The sequence below is a fragment of the Neomonachus schauinslandi genome, chromosome 1, assembly GCF_002201575.2.
Source record: "Neomonachus schauinslandi chromosome 1, ASM220157v2, whole genome shotgun sequence".
Lineage (NCBI taxonomy): Eukaryota > Metazoa > Chordata > Mammalia > Carnivora > Phocidae > Neomonachus > Neomonachus schauinslandi.
The window spans coordinates 94,276,574-94,296,371 of NC_058403.1; the positions used below are offsets into that span (position 1 = coordinate 94,276,574).

At 36.4% G+C, this 19,798-nt stretch overlaps 1 protein-coding gene across 1 annotated transcript in view; it reads right to left on the bottom strand.

Moving 5' to 3' along the window:
* Positions 1-281: 281 nt before the first annotated feature.
* The window catches only part of LOC110591714 (EGF-like and EMI domain-containing protein 1), a 76,793-nt gene continuing 57,276 nt past the window's right edge, over positions 282-19,798 (bottom strand). The window contains 4 exon segments of the mRNA XM_021702635.1: positions 282-451; positions 2,910-3,029; positions 7,309-7,344; positions 7,347-7,466. Coding sequence (XP_021558310.1) covers positions 282-451; positions 2,910-3,029; positions 7,309-7,344; positions 7,347-7,466 — 446 coding nt within the window.

Here is a 19,798-nt window from a genome sequence, read left to right on the forward strand (position 1 = left end):
CACTTCAACAGCCCCCCACACCCTGCTCCCCTACTTCTACACATACCTACATAGCAACCTTTATTGTGCAAAAGGAAGAAAAATAAAGGATGGTGAATTTGATAGGGAGCAGTGAAAAAGTAATTTTGGTACTACTTTTCTTGCTTACATGTTAAAACATCCAATGGCATTAAATATCGATAATGAAATTGCCTATAAGATAATTTATGTGAATTACCTAAAAATAAAGAGGTGAGTATAATGAAATAAATTCTTTTACTCACCAATTTTGCTCAAAGCAGTCAGTTCTCCTCAAATATGTGTTTCCTCATCCTCCTCATCTTCTTCATCTTCGTGGTGGGAGACAGAGAGGTAGCGACATCATGAAGCAGTTGAGGTGGGCTCTTGAATAGAAGGCCTGGAAACCTTACAACTTCTAATTCTTCTTCCTCCAGCTCACCATCATCTAAGGCTAAGGGCACACAGAAAAATGCCGGATTCAACATCCTGATTAAAAGAAGGAAAAACTGGGAGCAGGGGTTGATGAGAGAAATGAGAGAGTTTGAACCAGCCAGCCAGGGCAGGGGGTGACTGGAAGGTGCAACTCTTTGAGAAGGCCCTTTCAAAAAGTCTTTTGTAAATGCAGGTGAGAAGCAGCAAGCATGAAGTTGAAACCGCAGCAGATTGAACAAAAGGAAAAGGAAGAGCTCAGTCTGTGAAGACAGGAAGGGGAGGGCAGGTTGAGTTAAGGAACATGTGGTCTCTGTTGCTCTCCAAGAACAAGATGAGGGTTGAAGTAGTTTAGAAGAGATACAACGAAATCATTCACAGTGACTTACACATACAAGTTTTCCCATCACTTCCAATTCTGTAGCTTTCTTCACAGGGACAGTCCTATGTCCCCACAGAGTTAATACACAGTTGGTCACAGACTATGCTGACATGCAGACACTCATCCGCATCTAGGAAAATTTAAACAATGCCTGTTTTTAGGTGTTGAGAGATAAAATAGACTATGAATTCATGGGCATAATTGTGTTCCCCTTGTCAAGGTTTTGCCATATAGAAGTCATTGTCCCTGAATTCTTCCTCAAGTATAACCTGCCAATTATTTTTCTTCCACTGATTTCCAAGTTTACTATAGTTCATCTACATAGACAAGTTCTTCCTAAAACCTTGATCGCAAGATTTTGATGAAGAATTTACAACTTAAAAGAAATTCAATGGTCTGAGTGCACCACTTTATAGAATGTTCATCACTCTTGAATTATTCAGCATCTATGGTGAAGCATTTATTCCATGTGTAATTCTGTACAAGGCTTGTGGAGAGGGGCACCTGGGTGGCTCAGTCAGTTAGGCATCAGCCTTCGGCTCAGGTCATGATCCCAGGGTCCTGGGATAGAGCCCTGCATCAGGCTCTTTGCTCCGCGGGAAGCCTGCTTCTCCCTCTCCACTCCCCCTGCTTGTGTTCCCTCTCTCGCTGTGTCTGTCTCTGTCAAATAAATAAATAAAATCTTAAAAAAAAAAAGGCTTGTGGAGAATTTTAAGATGGAAGAACCCCAGCCCTTGATCTCATTTGACTTACTGCTGGTGTATGTCCACATCTGAGCCTAAACTTTGGTCAATGTGTTTATGATACTAAAAGTTCACTTATAAAGCTGAGTATCTAAGTTTTGCTTCAGATTTTGGATACCTTTTACATTTGGATGTGTGTACCCAAGTATGTACATTCACTCCATACAATCATCTCTTGGCTCACTCTACTTAAAAGCAGATGGTACATGAAATTCAATTTTTTTTTTGGCCCTGTTAATCGGATGGAATGTGGTAAATGGTAATATACTCTACTGTGTTTAGAATATATAGATATAGTTTTGTGTTCTTTGCTGTTATCTACATTGCAAGGCTGGGGAGCTTGGCTACCTATATGAAGAAACATATCTATCATCCTCAACAGAATGTAGTAATTTGTTTCTTTAAGCAAAGAAACACTATTCTCTCTGAGGCATTAAAGCCTTCGTACATAATTTTACGTTATTGAAATAGATATCAATTCTTTAGTCCTACTTTTATTAAAAAATGGTTCAAAATAATATTAATAATAATCATAAATGAAAATTTAAAGGTTTTATATTTAAGATAAACTTTAAGAAATAAATTACAGCAATGACTTACATGAACCATTCTTAATAGTATAAAAAAGGTGAATTAATACTACTCACCTAAATTTCCTATATTTATATATCATATATCATATATATCATGTATAATATATATATCTAAATCATATATATGTATATGATTTAAAAATCATCTGAAAGGTAAGTGAACCAATTTTAACAAATAAGTTAGAAGATTATAAAATGACTCATCTTAAAGCTTGCATTAGCTAGATTAATATCAGATATATAAAGGATTCCAGTAAAGATTTGTACTGTGGCTCATGAACTGGCAATCCTTTTGCTATGACTCCCTAATTAAAATGACTTTCAGGAACCAACTTTAATTCCAGTCAAGCTTGCCCTGAGTGATTCCTATGGCAGTGTGCTATGGCCTGCCCAAATCTCTCACTTGCTTATATATATTAAATTAGGTAACAAGGATTATGGGCCAATGAATATTATAATAACTACTTTTAGAGGAGTGATTTCTCGATGTCAATCACTGTACTAGGCACTTTACATTTATTACTTTACTTAATTTACCCACTAATCCTATTATTGTCTTCACTTTACTGATAAGGACCTGGGACTCAGAGCAGTTAGGGTCGCCCAAGTTCATACAATAGTAAATGGTAGAAGCACATACAAAGTCAAGTCCCTTTAGTGTCAAAATTTTCCCTTTCCTCCCCTAACCCTTGGCCTCAGATGTTCTTCCTGCATGGATTGCCGCATCACATAATGATTTCATGTTAGATTTCAGGAATTTACCATCACATCCATCACCATCAGAACTGATAAAGCCTTCCTGACATCGACATTTGTAGTTTCCTAAATAGTTGATGCGTAGTTGGGCACAGCGGACTTCTCCACTCTCACATTCATCAAGGTCTGAAGGGGAAAAGGACATTTCTGTTATTTAAGAGACAGGAATTGAACCATAGTTCAATAGTGCCCATAAGCCTCACTTCCAAGTTACAACTGTTCTACTAATCATTTTCTGTGTCTCAGGCTACACAGTACAAACATCAAGGAAACTATAACACAGAAAGATTGAGGCCCATGTTTGGATTTATATTTTCTTGCATACTTCTCTTATGCTTGTTATTTATTTTTAAAATATGTAAATAATCTCCAAGTGCATTTATAAGCACAGAAAAAGAGATATCTGCTATTTTCCCAGTTTAAACAGCAATCTGACTGAATCAACAGAGAACCCGAAGAACAACAACAACAAAACAGCTTGAGAAAAGCCAAAAAATTCCATTTAGTGAGCATTTCATAGCTGCAAAGAGGAAGTAGTCTTAGCCTCCATAATGTCTTTGTTATTCTAGAACTTCAGAAGAAAGAGCATTCCCAAGAAAAAGGAATCCACGTGACTGGCAAGAGAAGTGGTAACCGCAATGCAGGCGGAGGGCAGAAAAATCACTGTAAATATGTTTTAAATGACAGAATATTTCAGGACATTTGCTTGAACTCTTCGATGCTACTTTGACTAGATGGATGAGTGGGGTCTAGGGGTTTTTATCACCACCAGTGACACTATTACCCTGGCATGTCCTATCAGGTAAACAATTTTCTAAGTGATGGTCTTTAAGTCTCCTTCGACACTACTGTTCTAGAACTCTACTATCCTGAATGTTGTTTCCTAAGACATAATTGCTTGGGAGGAAAATAAACATGCACCAGAAGGCATCAAATTGAAGACTTTCAGCTACAAAATCTATTTGGCCTGAGTTTTTAGGTGATCCTTTCTAGCATAATTGGCTGAGGTGTAGCGATAAGACTCTTTGCCCACTTTTTCCTTAGGTGGACACCTGGGGTTGTGTGGTCAGGGTTTTTGACTATCCTTGGTTCAGTTTGACTTCCTCCGTTTGTTGAGCTGTTAAGTTGGGTGGCCTGCAGTGCTGACTTTACTAAATTTCACTGTTCTGCAACTACACGAGCAGCTGCAGATATAAAAGGTCAGTGTCTCAATTAACCTTGGAAAGGGTACGAATGTAAGAATTGCAGATAAGAAAAAAGAGAAAAAAATGCAATCAATCAGCCAAGGTGAAGGGTCACCATAAAATATCTAAATGAGGGTCATTTGGACACAAAACACTCTACCTCCTGCCAAATGTCATAAGTAGTGCTGCTCACAAAATTCTAGATGATATTTTTGCCTTTTTTAATATTAAATCCTCGTTGGTCCTTTGGATTAAAGAGCATGAATATAGGGGACCAAAACTTTTTTTAAAAATCTCAGTTTCTTTTTTTTTTTATTTTAAAGATTTTATTTATCTATTTGAGAGAGAGAGAATGAGAGACAGAGAGCATGAGAAGGAAGAGGGCAGAGGGAGAAGCAGACCCCCTGCTGAGCAGGGAGCCCGATGCGGGACCCGATCCCGGGACTCCAGGATCATGACCTGAGCCGAAGGCAGTCGCTTAACCAACTGAGCCACCCAGGTGCCCAAAACTCAGTTTCATTTCATCTAAAACATTATCCTTTAGGGTTTGGTTTTTTTTAATTTTAAGATTTTATTTTTAAGTCTTCTCAGATATGACCAGAGCCTTTAAACATCCAAGTCTCAGGCTTCCCTGTTCTCAACTAGCAAGGAGCACAACTGCATCACATAATTGGAAAATTAGTTCCTCATTCTGACTATTATTTTATGATCCATTTCAGAGTCTTCTTCTATTATCATTCCTCTGGAGTTACTTCTAGCTTGTCTGATCTATAACACCCTCAGTCTGGAACGCACCTGAAACCCCATCCTTTCTAACTCATAAGCCTTTCTTAAAATGCCCTGTCTCTTCAACTTTTGAATCATCTGTTTCCAAAATTTCTTGATTGTTTTTTCTGATCTTATTTGGTGAGATTTTGCTTGCTTATTTTTCCCTTTTAATTTTCCTCATCTCTATTTTTTTCCTACACAGGCCAATATGCCAGGTATTGATTGTAATGTTACAGAGAAATTCACCTACATAAAAATTTAGCCCCAAATAAAAAAGAGAACATCAATTATAACCAGGCAAAACAATTTGACATTTCAGCTCTAATTTCAGAAAAGCATCAAAAGTAAACCGTAAAACAACTTGAGCTTCTGTATTTGTTCCTCATATATAACTACCGAATAAAGCTCCAAAGGTTAGAAATAAAAAAATATTTTCTAGGGGTGCCTGGGAACCTCAGTCAATTAAGTGGCCAACTCTTGATTTCAACTCAGGTTATGGTCTCAGGGTTGTGGGATTGAGCCTTCCGTCAGGGGCCACACTGGGGGCTCTGCGGGGGAGTCTGCTTGAGATTCTCTCCCTCTGCCCCTCCCCCTGCTTATGTGCTCTCTCTAAAATAAATAAATAAATCTTAAACAAATATTTTCTAATAATTGCCAATTGTTTAATGTAGTGAACTTATTGCTGGTCAGATGCTCACATTTTAGAAAGTTGCCTTTCAAATTATATTAACACATCTCTCAGTTTTAGCCCTAATAAAATTTGCATTTGGGTGAGACTGAACATTTGCAGATTGGATGACTGATTTTCACATTTATTTGTATATTCAAATATATTTTAAAAAGCTAATCTTAAAATAAGCTAAAAATTATTTAGTTTCCTTTATGCATGAATGTTTTTATAAAGCATCGATGGCCTTAATCTGTTCTCAGGCAAATAAGCAAAGAATGCATATGTACATTCCGAACAAACCATTGCCTTTACTCTAGTGAATATTTGGACTTAAGGAATGAGTATTATTTATTGTTGAAAATGAAATAAACTTGAGCCATAAACAATATAACATCATGTTGACTGCTGAAATATCATAAATATGCACTTTTCCACATTTTGACCCTGGCAGATGTTCTTTTTCTTTTTTTCTTTTCTAGCTGTAAATAAAAGCTTTACTGAATTGTACTTTTCAAAGAATAAGGAAAGACCAGATTGTAAGTTGCAGAAATTTAGCAAAGTTCCAGTTTCTCTTACTCAATAGTCAAATAGGAAGATGGGTAAGAAAGAAGAAGGAGGGGGGCAAGGAGGGAGGAAAGAAGGAAGCCCTTTATATTTTTCAGAGATAAAAACATTAGCAAGATAGAAAAATATAAACCTACTTTTCATTACATAAAAATTGGCAAGGGAAGCAACTGGTTTCCTTAAGTTAACCACTGTACACTGGGAAAAGTGCAGAAAGCAATGCTGGATCAAGAAATACACATAATGATATTGTTTTGGTTAAATAATTTATTAAGCCAGAATACTTCAAGATTCCTTTAAGTTCACTCTGTTACATTATAGTGCCAAAATAAAAAATCCCAAATACTTAGACATCTGAAATACACCTCTTCTTTTATGATACTTCAATTTGTCTCTAATCATATTGAGTAGTATGAAATGGTCAAAGATATTTTTCAGTAATCATATCATAATTTTTAAGAAAGGTGACTTAAAGTATCACAAAAGAAAACAAGCTAATATGGTATCAGAATTCCTGAATAATGGCAAATTGTTTTAAGGGCTTATGGGTTCTCTCTGAACCAAAGTACATAGTAATACAGTTTGATGTTCACTATCCCTATTTTTAGTAGATATTTTTTTTTTCTCAGAAGCTCTGGATTAAACATTTCATATGGAGCAATATTAGGGTGGAGTTTATTCTTAATTTCCCATATGATAAAAGTTCTAATAATATGTTGGAAAAGTTATCCATTAAGAATGGGTTTGAACTGGGATTTCCAAAGAGTAATATCTTTTAAAGTTTTCTTTTGGAATGTAGCTACTTGCCATACCAAAGTTGAACATGCACCCAGATCATCACCAAATTAAAAATCAATGCACATGGTTTAGTTTCTGCTGGAGGTAAAGTAGGGTGTATGTGTTGATTTGAATTATGAATTACATTAAATGGTTAGGTAGGCCTTGCAATATTTTCTTGACATAAAACTATTAAGTCCATATATTTTGTTAACATGTTTTAAATCTCCTTTAACTTCAAAGTAACTATCTAAACATAATGATGTCTTCTGCCAAGTAATCTTTCTTTTGCATTTGTCCAGTAGCCAGAGATACTATTCAATTTACTTCTCAGTGCAGTTTGAGAGACAGGGCTCATATTACAGCTGTAAGTATGTATTAGAGAGGAAAGGGCTAAGTGAATCCTGGGCAAATTCTGAAGATGACATTTACCATACATTACCTATGCATGTTTTCTCATCTGAATCAAGCTGGTGTCATGGTTGCAGGAACAATGCCACCCCCCCCCCCCCCCCCGCCGCCCACCAAGTACATGTTCACAATGATGGGAACAACCATGATTATTCTCTTCACAGTTATTGACAATTTCCAATTCAAACCCTTTCCAAAACAAGCAAAAGAGAGTTATTAGCATAACAACAGAGAAACCTGAATATCTGTCAATAATGGGTACATTCTCTGTTAGGAGGATGACAAACTTCATTGGAAATTTATCAACACTCTACACATATAAAAGTAAAAGTTTGAGAGCTATTAGGCATTGTAAATGTCTATACCGTATCGAAATACTAATAAACCTATAATGTTAAATTGATGAAGTGATGCAGAAAAGTAATGAGTCCACCAGTGGTTATTAACACTCTTCTTAAATGACAGTTACCTCTGGGAATTCATAGTATTTTCAGGATATAAAAAAGTATGCATAGTGAATCAATGATCAGAATGCAAATAGGTTATTTGCCAATTGACAAATCTGTTCTCGAGCTAATGCTATGTTATTATCTGTCCTTTTTAGAGGCTATAAGTACATGAAAATACTGTTAAAAATAGCTTTAGAGCAAAAGTATGAACACAAAAGCAATAAATGAGCTGATCATATGTAACTAGTATCATGTTGATGTGCTAATCAGTTTTGATGTACATGAAGGTCACTTATTATATAAACATACTATTACTTTGAAAAACAATTTGCTGATCCCTGTACATGCTACTAATCGGAGGCATTTGAGGGGACATGGGTCTCAGCATATGGATACCAATTGTCCTGAGCACACAGACATTATAATCCACCATATTCTTATCAGGAAATGAGGAAGAATACTTTGAATCAGTATTAAAATATGGAATTTGGGGGTTGCCTGGTGACTCAGTTGGTTGAGCATCCAACTCTTGATTTCAGCTCAGGTCGTGATCTCTGGGTCCTAAGATTGAGTATTGGCCATCGAGCTCTGCGCTCAGCACAGAGTCTGCTTGTCCCTCTCCCTCTGCTCCTCCCCAAGCTCTCTTTCTCTCTCTCTCTTAAATAAATAAATAAATAAATAAACAAACAAACAAATAAATAAATAAATAAATAAAATCTTTAAAAATATGGAATTTGGGTACTCTGCTATTTTCACCATTGCCCACTATTGTTCTTCATTTGTGTTGCCTGGACACACCTCTTCTTAATGAGAGTGTCCACATTGGTTCATTTCCTTCCATTCTTAACACCTGAAGAAGAGAGACAGGAAAGAACAGGGCAAGGGTACTTGGGATTGTGGCACTCCTTGAAGGCCTATATTACCATTCAAACTGCCTAGATATCTGCCATAACTCCTGTACAGTGATAGCACAGATCCTCCCTGATCCCCAGCCTCTAGTCTATGGTAGGCAGCCGCCTACGTGCTCCCAGAGCACACAGTGCACATCCTTGTCATTGTGCTCATTCCTCTCTGCTATCATCATCTTGCATTACCCAGCTCAAAACAGATGTTCAAAAATAGGTTTTAAGTGATTGAATAAACAAAAGAAGGATTATGCTAATCAATTTATTATTGAAAATAAGAACCTCTTTGGGTTTAGAAACAGCTACTTTAGCACTGAGGAAAATTAGAAAGCTAAAGGAAAGATTGAAATAATGAAGAGAACTGATATTTTTACAATATGTTAACATATACTCTTTAGGGAGACATATTTTAGATTTTGGCTCTTATTCTTGTTATTTCCTGTGGATAATGCAGTTCTAAGACTGCTGGTGGTAATTTAATTTAAATATAAATTACACTGTTGTAACCTTATTAAAAAATGAATGGGACTAAAAAAATGCCACTAGAAGTAAGCTGAGATTTTGTGTTCTTGATACAAGTGCATATAATTCTTCAACCATCTTACTTTAAAAAAATATATATTTTTAAAAAAACTTAAAAAAATGATCCTTGTAGTTTCTCACAGGTAACAAATAATCATTACTTACTCAACATATTAAATATACATTAAATATGTATAGAATTTAAGTTCGACTATATATTGCTTGGTAATTTGGGGGAAGCCTTAACCATGCTGGATCTGGAATCTTCCAATTTCTAATCACAAAATAGTAACAGTTCATTTATAGCACTCCATGAAGATTTAATGTTTATGCTATGCAGTGTTTTGAGAGCCTCTGAGGAGAAATTATATATATCCAAAATATTATTTTCCTGGGGAAAAGGTAAAACAATATTTTCCTAAAATGTACTTTTATCTGAAGGACACATAATTCATTCTTAAACATCACCACGTTCTGAAAACACTTACTCCACCTACAGGTTTTGAAAAAACTCAAAACACCAGTTTTCACCAAGAAAGTTTTGTGTGTCAGTTAGTAAATATTGAGGTTTGGTGAGAACTATGCAAAGAACTTAGCCAAATATTCACATAAAGGAAATAAATGTAAAAATACACTTCTACCAAATGTATTCAACTCTAGAGCAAAATGCTTTCCCAAGTAAATTCTACAGAAAGCTTGTACCTCATAAGTCATTAAAAATAATGGCCCCCTCTTTCATGATAACTGAAAATGCACAGTCAGATTGCAAGAGATTTTATTTCAGGCATTTGTAAGGTATACACATCTCCTAAACCACTGGCTACATTCAAAAGTCAAAATATTAATAAGAAAGAAAAACCCATCCACATTTCTGCTTGAAAGGACTCCTCAGGGCACTGAGAGAAAAGATTCACTTCAGAAGTTATATCCTAATTAGTAGTTAATTCTTCTCTCCTGTCTTAGTTAGTTTGCTCTTTAAAAGACAAATATCACTATAGCAAAACTGCCTTGTCTTTAAGCAATAGAAATATATCATCAGACCTCAAAACTACATCAGCAACCCAAGCATTAAAGAAACATAGCATTTTGTGCAGTGGAGGAGAATGAAGAATTTAGTGACCCTAAGAATGTCTCTTCATAAGAAAGCTTAGAGAAGAACACAAAATTGTTTATTCATTTTATTTTATTTTATTTTATTATGTTATGTTAATCACCATACATTACATCATTAGTTTTTGATGTAGTGTTCCATGATTCATTGTTTGCGTATAACACCCAGTGCTCCATTCAGTACGTGCCCTCTTTAATACCCATCACCAGGCTAACCCATCCCCCCACCCCCCTCCCCTCTAGAACCCTCAGTTTGTTTCTCAAAGTCCATAGTCTCTCATGGTTTGTCTCCCCATCCGATTTCCCTCCCCTTCATTTTTCCCTTCCTGCTATCTTCTTCTTCTTCTTCTTCTTCTTCTTTTTTAAACACATATTGTATTATTTGTTTCAGAGGTACAGGTCTGTGACTCAACAGTCTTACACAATTCACAGCACTCACCATAGCACATACCCTCCCCAATGACTATCACTCAGCCACCCCATCCCTCCCACCCCCCAACACTCCAGCAACCCTCAGTCTGTTTCTTGAGATTAAGAATTCCTCATATCAGTGAGATCATATGATACATGTCTTTCTCTGGTTGAATTACTTCGCTCAGCATAATACCCTCCAGTTCCATCCACGTCATTGCAAATGGCAAGATTTCATTCCTTTTGATGGCTGCATAATATTCCATTGTATATATATACCACATCTTCTTTATACATTCATCTGTCGATGGACATCTTGGCTCTTTCCATAGTTTGGCTATTGTGGACATTGCTGCTATAAACATCGGGGTGCATGTACCCCTTCGGGTCACTATATTTGTATCTTTGGGGTAAATACCCAGTAGTGCAATTGCTGGGTCATAGGACAGATCTATTTTCAACTTTTTGAAGAACCTCCATACTGTTTTCCAGAGTGGCTGCACCAGCTTGCATTCCCACCAACAGTGTAGGAGGGTTCCCTTTCTCCGCATCCCCGCCAACATCTGTTGTTTCCTGACTTGTTAATTTTAGCCATTCTGACTGGTGTGAGGTGGTATTTCATTGAGGTTTTGATCTGGATTTCCCTGATGCTGAGCGATGTTGAGCACTTTTTCATGTGTCTGTTGGTCATTTGGATGTCTTCTTTGGAAAAATGTCTGTTCATGTCTTCTGCCCATTTCTTGATTGGATCATTTGTTCTTTGGGTGTTGAGTTTGATAAGACCTATAACCACTCAGGAAATTGAAGCAGTAATCAAAAATCTCCCAACAAACAAAAGCCCAGGGCCAGATGGCTTCCCAGGGCAATTCTACCAAACATTTAAAGAAAAACTAACATCTATTCTTCTGAAACTGTTCCAAAAAATAGAAATGGAAGGAAAACTTCCAAACTCATTTTATGAGGCCACCATTATCTTGATCCCAAAACCAGACAAAGACCCCATCAAAAAGGAGAATTACAGACGAATATCCCTGATGAACATGGATGCAAAAATTCTCACCAAAGTACTAGCCGATAGGATCCAACAGTACATTAAAAGGACTATTCACCACGACCAAGTGGGATTTATCCCTGGGCTGCAAGGTTGTTCAACATCCGCAAATCAATCAATGTGATACAATATATTAATAAAAGAAAGAACAAGAACCATATGATCCTTTCAATAGATGCAGAAAAAGCATTTGACAAAGTACAGCATCCTTTCTTGATCAAAACTCTTCAGAGTATAGGCATAGAGGGTACATACCTCAATATCATAAAAGCCATCTATGAAAAACCCACAGTGAATATCGTTCTCAATGGGGAAAAACTGAGAGCTTTTCCCCCTAAGGTCAGGAACATGGCAGGGATGTCCACTATCACCACTGCTATTCAACATAGTACTAGAAGTCTTAGTCACAGCAATCAGACAACAAAAAGAAATAAAAGGCATCTGAATTGGCAAAGAAGAAGTCAAATTCTCACTCTTTGCAGATGTTATGATACTTTATGTGGAAAACCCAAAAGACTCCAGCCCAAAACTGCTAGAACTCATACAGGAATTCAGTAAAGTGGCAGGATATAAAATCAATGCACAGAAATCAGTGGCATTCCTATACACCAACAACAAGACAGAAGAAAGAGAAATTAAGGAGTTGATCCCATTTATGATTGCACCCAAAACCATGAGATACCTAGGAAAAAAATTTAACCAAAAAGGCAAAGAATCTGTACTCAGAAAACTATAAAATACTCATGAAAGAAATTGAGGAAGACACACAAAAAAAGGAAAAATGCTCATGGATTGGAAGAACAAATATTGTGAAGATGTCAATGCTACTTAGAGCAATCTACACATTCAATGCAATCCCTATCAAAATACCATCCACTTTTTTCATAAATGGAACAAATAATCTTAAAATTTGTATGGAACCAGAAAAGACCCTGAGTAGCCAGAGGACTGTTGAAAAAGAAAAGCAAAGCTGGTGGCATCACAAATCCCGACTTCCAGCTCTATTACAAAGCTGTCATCATCAAGACAGTATGGTACTGGCACAAAAACAGACACATAGATCAATGCAACAGAATAGAGAGCCCAGAAATGGACCCTCAACTCTATGGTCAACTAATCTTCGACAAAGCAGGAAAGAATGTCCAGTGGAAAAAAGACAGTCTCTTCAACAAATGGTGTTGGGAAAATTGGACAGCCATATGCAGAAGAATGAAACTGGACCATCCCCTTACACCACACACAAAAATAGACTCCATATGGTTGAAAGACCTAAATGTAAACAGGAGTCCATCAAAATCCTAAAGAACACAGGCAGCAACCTCTTCGACCTCAGCTGCAGCAACTTCTTCCTAGAAACATCGCCAAAGACGTGGTTGTGCTTTGAACACAACAAAATTTACCTGCTAAGGTGTAAATATGAAGTAGAGAAAGAAGGGAAGAAGTCACTGAGAGAAAGGTAAGGTCTAGAGATGAAAGAAAATGTATTATTGACATACCATGATTACATAAGAAGCAGAAGTGGAGAAATCAGCCAAAAAAATAAGAAAAAAAATTCTGTCGTTTGAAAACAGAGAGAAGAAGAAGGGAATGAGTGCATTTGGGAAATATTGAAGTTGAGAAGACAGAATTGGAGGGAATTTGTATTAGACTGTTTTAAACTTAGTAAAACAGGGAATGTATTATTCATCTATAGGTTAAGTAGTGCCAGTGGAGAAGACATGAAAATGAAATAGCTGTAATAGTTATTAATAGCAGCTAATAATTCAGCATAATAACATTTTAATATATTGATAATAAGAGATATATTAAATTGTATAACTGAGCCTAGGTGAGGAAAGGTTAAGGTTAGATGACATGGATCATTTTGTTTTGAGAAAAAAGAAGAAGGAAAGGGGTAGAGGGATGAGCCAGTGAAAGAGATTTCAGTGAGAAAGAGCTGCTTAAAGGGGCATGATGGAAATGAACAGAAACAGGAAAGGGAGAAGGGCTGACAGGAAATATACGCATTAGAGTATCCAATGTGTCAGGCATGGTACTTCAAAACTCCTTGAGTTTTACATTGGAGTTATTAGTGTTCAATTAATATTGCATAACAGAGATGATGAAGGTAGGCAGACTCTTCACAAAGGATAGCTGTGTGTCCAAAAGAGCCCCAAGACATGAGCCCTGAGACAGTCCTTATTATCTACACAGTGGGTCATTATGCCAAACATTTTCTATTGATTTTGGGCCCTTGTTTCCTCAAACTACAATGAGGGTGTTAGACTTCTAAGATCCCACTCTTACCCTACCCTCGTGAAAAACATTTTCAGGAGCTTCTGTTGACAAGTTATTCAGTATGTTTCTTTTGTTTATTACTCTTGTTTAATACTTGTAAAATGCTACATGTTTCGTGGGCTTCTTTTGCTGCCACTTACTGTAACACTGTTTTCCATCAGCTCCCCAGCTCAAAGCCAGGGTGGAAGGCACAAAAGAAAGATCCCATTGTGTTCACACAGAGATGGCTGCAGTGAGCCAGCCCTTCAGCACGCTCATTCATTTCTGCAGAAAGAAATATATGCAGCAGCTATGTCTTCAGAGCTCAAATTAAGATTTATCTGTAAACTATAAAAATGATCTAAAGCATTCCCTTCCTCTCAACCCCAGACATCAAGCATAACAGTAAAATACAACATATGTGACATATTTGCAAATAGACCAGCTGCTAATGATATCAACTCATGTTGGTCTAATGCTCTCAAACACTTCTATCTATGAGAACCTACTAGTATTTATTAGCTGGGAGAAAGAAAAGGAAATAACTAAAAATTATACTTTATCTATCCCCTAATAATACAGGTAGGAGTCATTGTAATTTGTCTTTAGAAATATACATCACATTCTTCTTTTCTTTTAAATATTTATTTATTATTTATTTATTTGCGAGAAAAGACACATGCACACATAAATGGGGGAGGAGAGAATCTTCAAGCAGACTCCCCTCTGAGCATGGGTCCCCATGTGGCGCTCCATCCCATGACCCATGAGATCACCTGAGCTGAAACCAAGAGTCAGACACTGAACCAATTGAGCCCCCCAGGTGCCCCAGGAATATATATCACATTCTTTTTTTTTTTAAAGATTTTATTTATTTATTTGACAGAGAGAGAGAGACAGTGAGAGAGGGAACACAAGCAGGGGGAGTGGGAGAGGGAGAAGCAGGCTTCCCGCCGAGCAGGGAGCCCCATGTAGGCCTGGATCCCAGGACCCTGGGATCATGACCTGAGCCGAAGGCAGACGCCTAACGACTGAGCCACCCAGGCGCCCCTATATATCACATTCTTAACCAAAAATGGTTATCTCCCTAATTTAAGGTAGACAGGATATGTGGACAAGGCAGACTTAGGGCCTTCATGTGTAGCAATCCATGGTGTATGCTTTACCTGGTTGCCATGGGGCAGTGCCATTTAAACAAGAATGTCCCCTCTTTTTCCTGACCCTGAGAGCCATTTCCATTCAGTGTAACTTCATTCTGTAGCTCAGGTAGTCCCTGCTCCTTCCTTTCCCCACGTCGATAGATCTCAACATCATTTTCCTGACTAGTACTTCCTCCTGTACTGCCCTGCACGTCATCTCCACATGTATATACCTATATGTATATATTTGTCAATTTTCCACAAATATTTGATAAGATCCTATTCTGTGCCAGAGAAGTTAGGCAAATGCTGTGTCAATAGAGGACCAAAGCAGAAATGTTCTCTGTCAGAAAAGTATATGAATACATTCAGCAGAAAATTGTATTTTAGTTTTGGTTTAAAGAAGAAAAAAAAATAACTAAACAGTAATTTTTATATCTAATTCTTTTTCAGTTTCTTAAAGTGTTTATCCATCCCATAAGTCAGGAAATATTTTGGTATTTTCATAATTAATCCAAATAAACTGCTTCTCATTTCATGAAAATGTCATGATAAAAATGAAGGATTCTGTGATTTCTCTGAACTTAATAAAACAAAGACTGTCCCACAGGAATGATTTCATTTATTAGTTCTGGTTATGGAGTAATTTGTCACTTTCATCTTTGAACTGAAGTATGTCTGTTTTGCTATTTCTAGGGAACAGAAATATGTAACCTTGTATTTATAGTTTCTTTCTTTTTGGTTTTAATTATTTCTAACTACTGAGAACACTCATTTGCACATACTTGCTTTTCAAAGGTTATCCCCCACCTTCTGTAGCCTATAATAAAAAACTCCTTGTGTAGTTATGGAAGATTTTGAATATTAATTCTGGAATTCACTTCATAATGAGAACCAGAAAACAAAAGGCATTAATTCTGAAATTACACCAGACCATTTTTTGGTAACTAAAAATTTCACTGAGTTTTTATAGTTTCACAAAAATACCTTTCAGAATGATCAAATGAGGATATAAACGTTCTTTTTAAAGCATAAATGAAAACACCTTTCCCCTAGCTGTTCTGACTATTCAAAACTGAATTACCACAAAATTTCAAACAATTACACAATTAAGCTATCAGCTTCAACCTCCTACCTCTACAGGCCTTTTTGTCTTCAGACAGCTAGTACCCTGGGTGACAGACACACCTGGCCACACCATTCTCACTCTGACAGATGTGGATACATCCATTCCCACCTGTGCAGGGGTCCATCTCTGAAAGCAATTAAGCAGTGATAGTTTATAATTCATTAACTTCAGAAAGATTTACGAAGTGGAAGCGTGGGGAAAGGCAAAGAGGGAACTGCGACCATGGGGTTTCTCATATAAAGATGGTAAGGACTCTGTAAAGTCTTTTTCCACTTTCAGATGGAACTAATTCCACAAAAAGTTTCCCATTTTGTGATCTGAACTCCAAAATCTAAACAAATATAAACATGAATCAGAGCCAAAGAAGAATTAACTTAATTCACTCTTCTCAAGAGTATGCCTCCTGCCCTCTGGTACTCAAAGTTCGACAGAATCAGCATGAACTCTATGACACACTCTTGCATTTTCTCCTTCTCTCTCAAACTTTTTTACTCCTTTGGGCATCAGAATCATCCTAAAAGGCAAAAACCTCCTCTGGGTCACCTTTGCCTTTGGATAAGCAACCACGGTGTGAGGAGAAGGCAGGCTGAAGCAACATGGGAGAGTCTTAGCCATAGCTGTCATGGAGATGGAAAATAGTTCAGATCTTTCAGGCTTTAATGAACCTACTGTAGAACCTACGGTATAATGTTGAACAGAAGTGGCATGAACAGACTTCCTTATCTTCTTCCTGATCATAGGGGGAAAGCTTTCAGTATTCACTATTAAGTGTAATGTTAGCTGTGGGTTTTTCATAGGTTCCCTCTATTTCTAGTTTGTTGAGTTCTTTTATCATGAAAAGATGCTGGATTTTGTCAAGTGTTGTTGTCGTTTTTCTTCCTGCATCTATTGAGATGATCATGTGGTTTTGCACTTTATTCTATTGATATGGTATATAGTATTAATTGATTTTCAGATGTTTAACCAACCTTGTTTTCCTGAGATAAATCTTACTTGGATTTGTTTTCATTATATTTTGTTTAGGGTTTTTACATCTACACTCATAAAATATATTTGTCTATGGTTTTCTTTCCTGTGATATGCTTGTCTGGTATTGGTATCAGGGTAATGCATGTGTTCTCTTCTCATTTATATTTTTAAAGAATTTGTAAAAAAAAATGGAATAATTCTTCTTAAATGTTTGGTATGATTCACCATGGAAACTATCTGGGCATGAGCTTTTCTTTTTGGGAAGTTTCAAAATTATTAATTTTATCTCTATACATATTACATATCTAACTGGATTTTCTATTTTTTTTTTCAGAATCCAATTCTAGTAGTAATTGGCATTCTAGGAATTTGTTCATTTCACCTAAATTATCTAATTTGTTGTGATCTGGTTGTTCCTAGTATTACCTTCAAATTTCTCTTTTTTTAAAAAAAATTTCTTAGGGTCAGTAGTGATGTTCATTCTTTCACTTTTGATCTTAGTCATTTGAATTATCTCTCTTTTTTTCCTTTGCCAATCTAGCTAAAAGTTTGTCAACTGTGTTGATCTTTTTTTAAAAACAACTTTTGGCTTTATTAATTTTCTTTCTTGTTTCTCTATCCTCTACTTCATTAATTTCTATCCTAATCTTTACCTTCCTTCTTTTTTTACCCTTCCATATTCTTTTTCTCCTATGTTACTTCTTCCCAGTATGAGTTTTCTAAGAAATTCTTACATTTGAGTCTGCAGACTCAGTGTGCCCCCCAACTTCACACAACATAAAATTTGATGGGCATTTCGATTTTGTCATCTTTATTGCATCTGTCTGTTTTGTCACAGTTTAAGAGATCTACACAGCTATGTTTATACCAGAAACTTAACTTATTTAATCTATATCTCCTACTACCAACTCTCAGGACAATGGAATAGGTAACTTCTAGGTCTCCCAATATTGGGGTTTACTCCTCCAGAAAGTGGCTAGATATAACCTCCCTACAGCAAGTCTTACTACTGTCAGAAGTCCCTTTATTTTGGGGACTGATTGTAACTGTAGTCTCAACCCATTTGAATTAGGCATGGAAGAACTATAAAATAAAACTTCTATAATGCAGCATTTGGTAGAACTTACAACTTTTATTCTCAGCTGCAGGACATAGAAGAACACTTAAAAGTAGCATGGGGGACACAAGTAATATTTTCAGTCAAATTTTATAATGCTCTTTTGTGTAGAGTACCCTTTTTATAGTAGCACTTAAATGAGACCTGTTCAAATTTGGTTCATGATCATGAAAGAGTAACCATGATTGGGCTTACCTTCTACCATACTAGAAAACTAGAGTAAAAATACATGAAACAAATGTTTGTAGATATTGGACAACAAACAGCACAGGAATGGGAATACTGAGTGAAGGGAAACAAAGTAACCTAAATTACTGTTTTGGGTTTTGCTGGAGACCATTTCTGGGTTACAGTACAGAAAGAGAAACCAAAAGAGAGCTCAGTGATCCTGTTAAATTAAAGAGACAAATCAGAGCTCATGATTATCAAAGAAATTAGAATTTGTGGAGTGCTAGAAGGGGCAGGGGGAGGTGGGGAGGAGAGTGTTATAGAGCGAGAGAGAGAGGAAAAAAAAAAACAAAAAACAAACCAACACTCCAGAAATCTGTATACTGATCCTCTTGAATCTTTGACTAAATATTATTGCATATATACATAGGGTAAATCTCCATGACGCCAGGCAAGAACAAAGAAGAATTAGGGAAGCTGTAAACCAAACAATTCCCAAAGCATACAGAGGGCCAGAAATCAGTTCTTAGCAGCCAGAGTGGGGAAATATTGTTTAACATATGGGGCTTTCAGTAAAGATCCCCGAAGGACCGTAACTCAGTAGTAGGACTAATTTAACCCCACAGTAAAGTTTATTCTAGATTTATCCTAACAAAGATTCCAAACAGCATTTGACAGGATCAAACTGATCTGCAAGTAACTTAGGTTGGCACCCAGAAAGAAAGCACAATACTTTTTAAAGGAGAACAAAAGCTAGCATTCAACAATGTAAAATGAATAATGTCCAACATCCCATAAAAGGTAATAAACATGTGAAAGTGTAATCAAATGTGACTATATCCAGGAGAAAATTCACTTAATAAAAACAGACTTAGAAATAATAGAGATGATGAAATCAGCAGATAAGGACATTAAAATAGCACTATAAATAAATCTAATAGGCCTGATGATTTAAAGAAAAATAAGCATTGAGTGAGGAGAAAAATAGAAGATATTAAAAAAACTACCAAAGGGAACTTCTAGAGCAGAGGGATATAAGATATGAAATGGAAAGTTCACTAAATGGTATTATCAGCAGATTACATGATTAGAAAATTATTGAACTAAAAACTTAGCAATATAAATTATCCAAAATGAAGAACAGAGAGAAAAAAAAGGACTAAGCAATTTAAATAAAGAAAGTCTAGTGACCAGTAGAGCAATATTAAGCAGATGATAGCAAATAATTCAAATTTTAGAAGGAGATTCTCTAGTCAAAGGATCAGGAAAAAGCCTAACAAGACAGAAAACTTTCA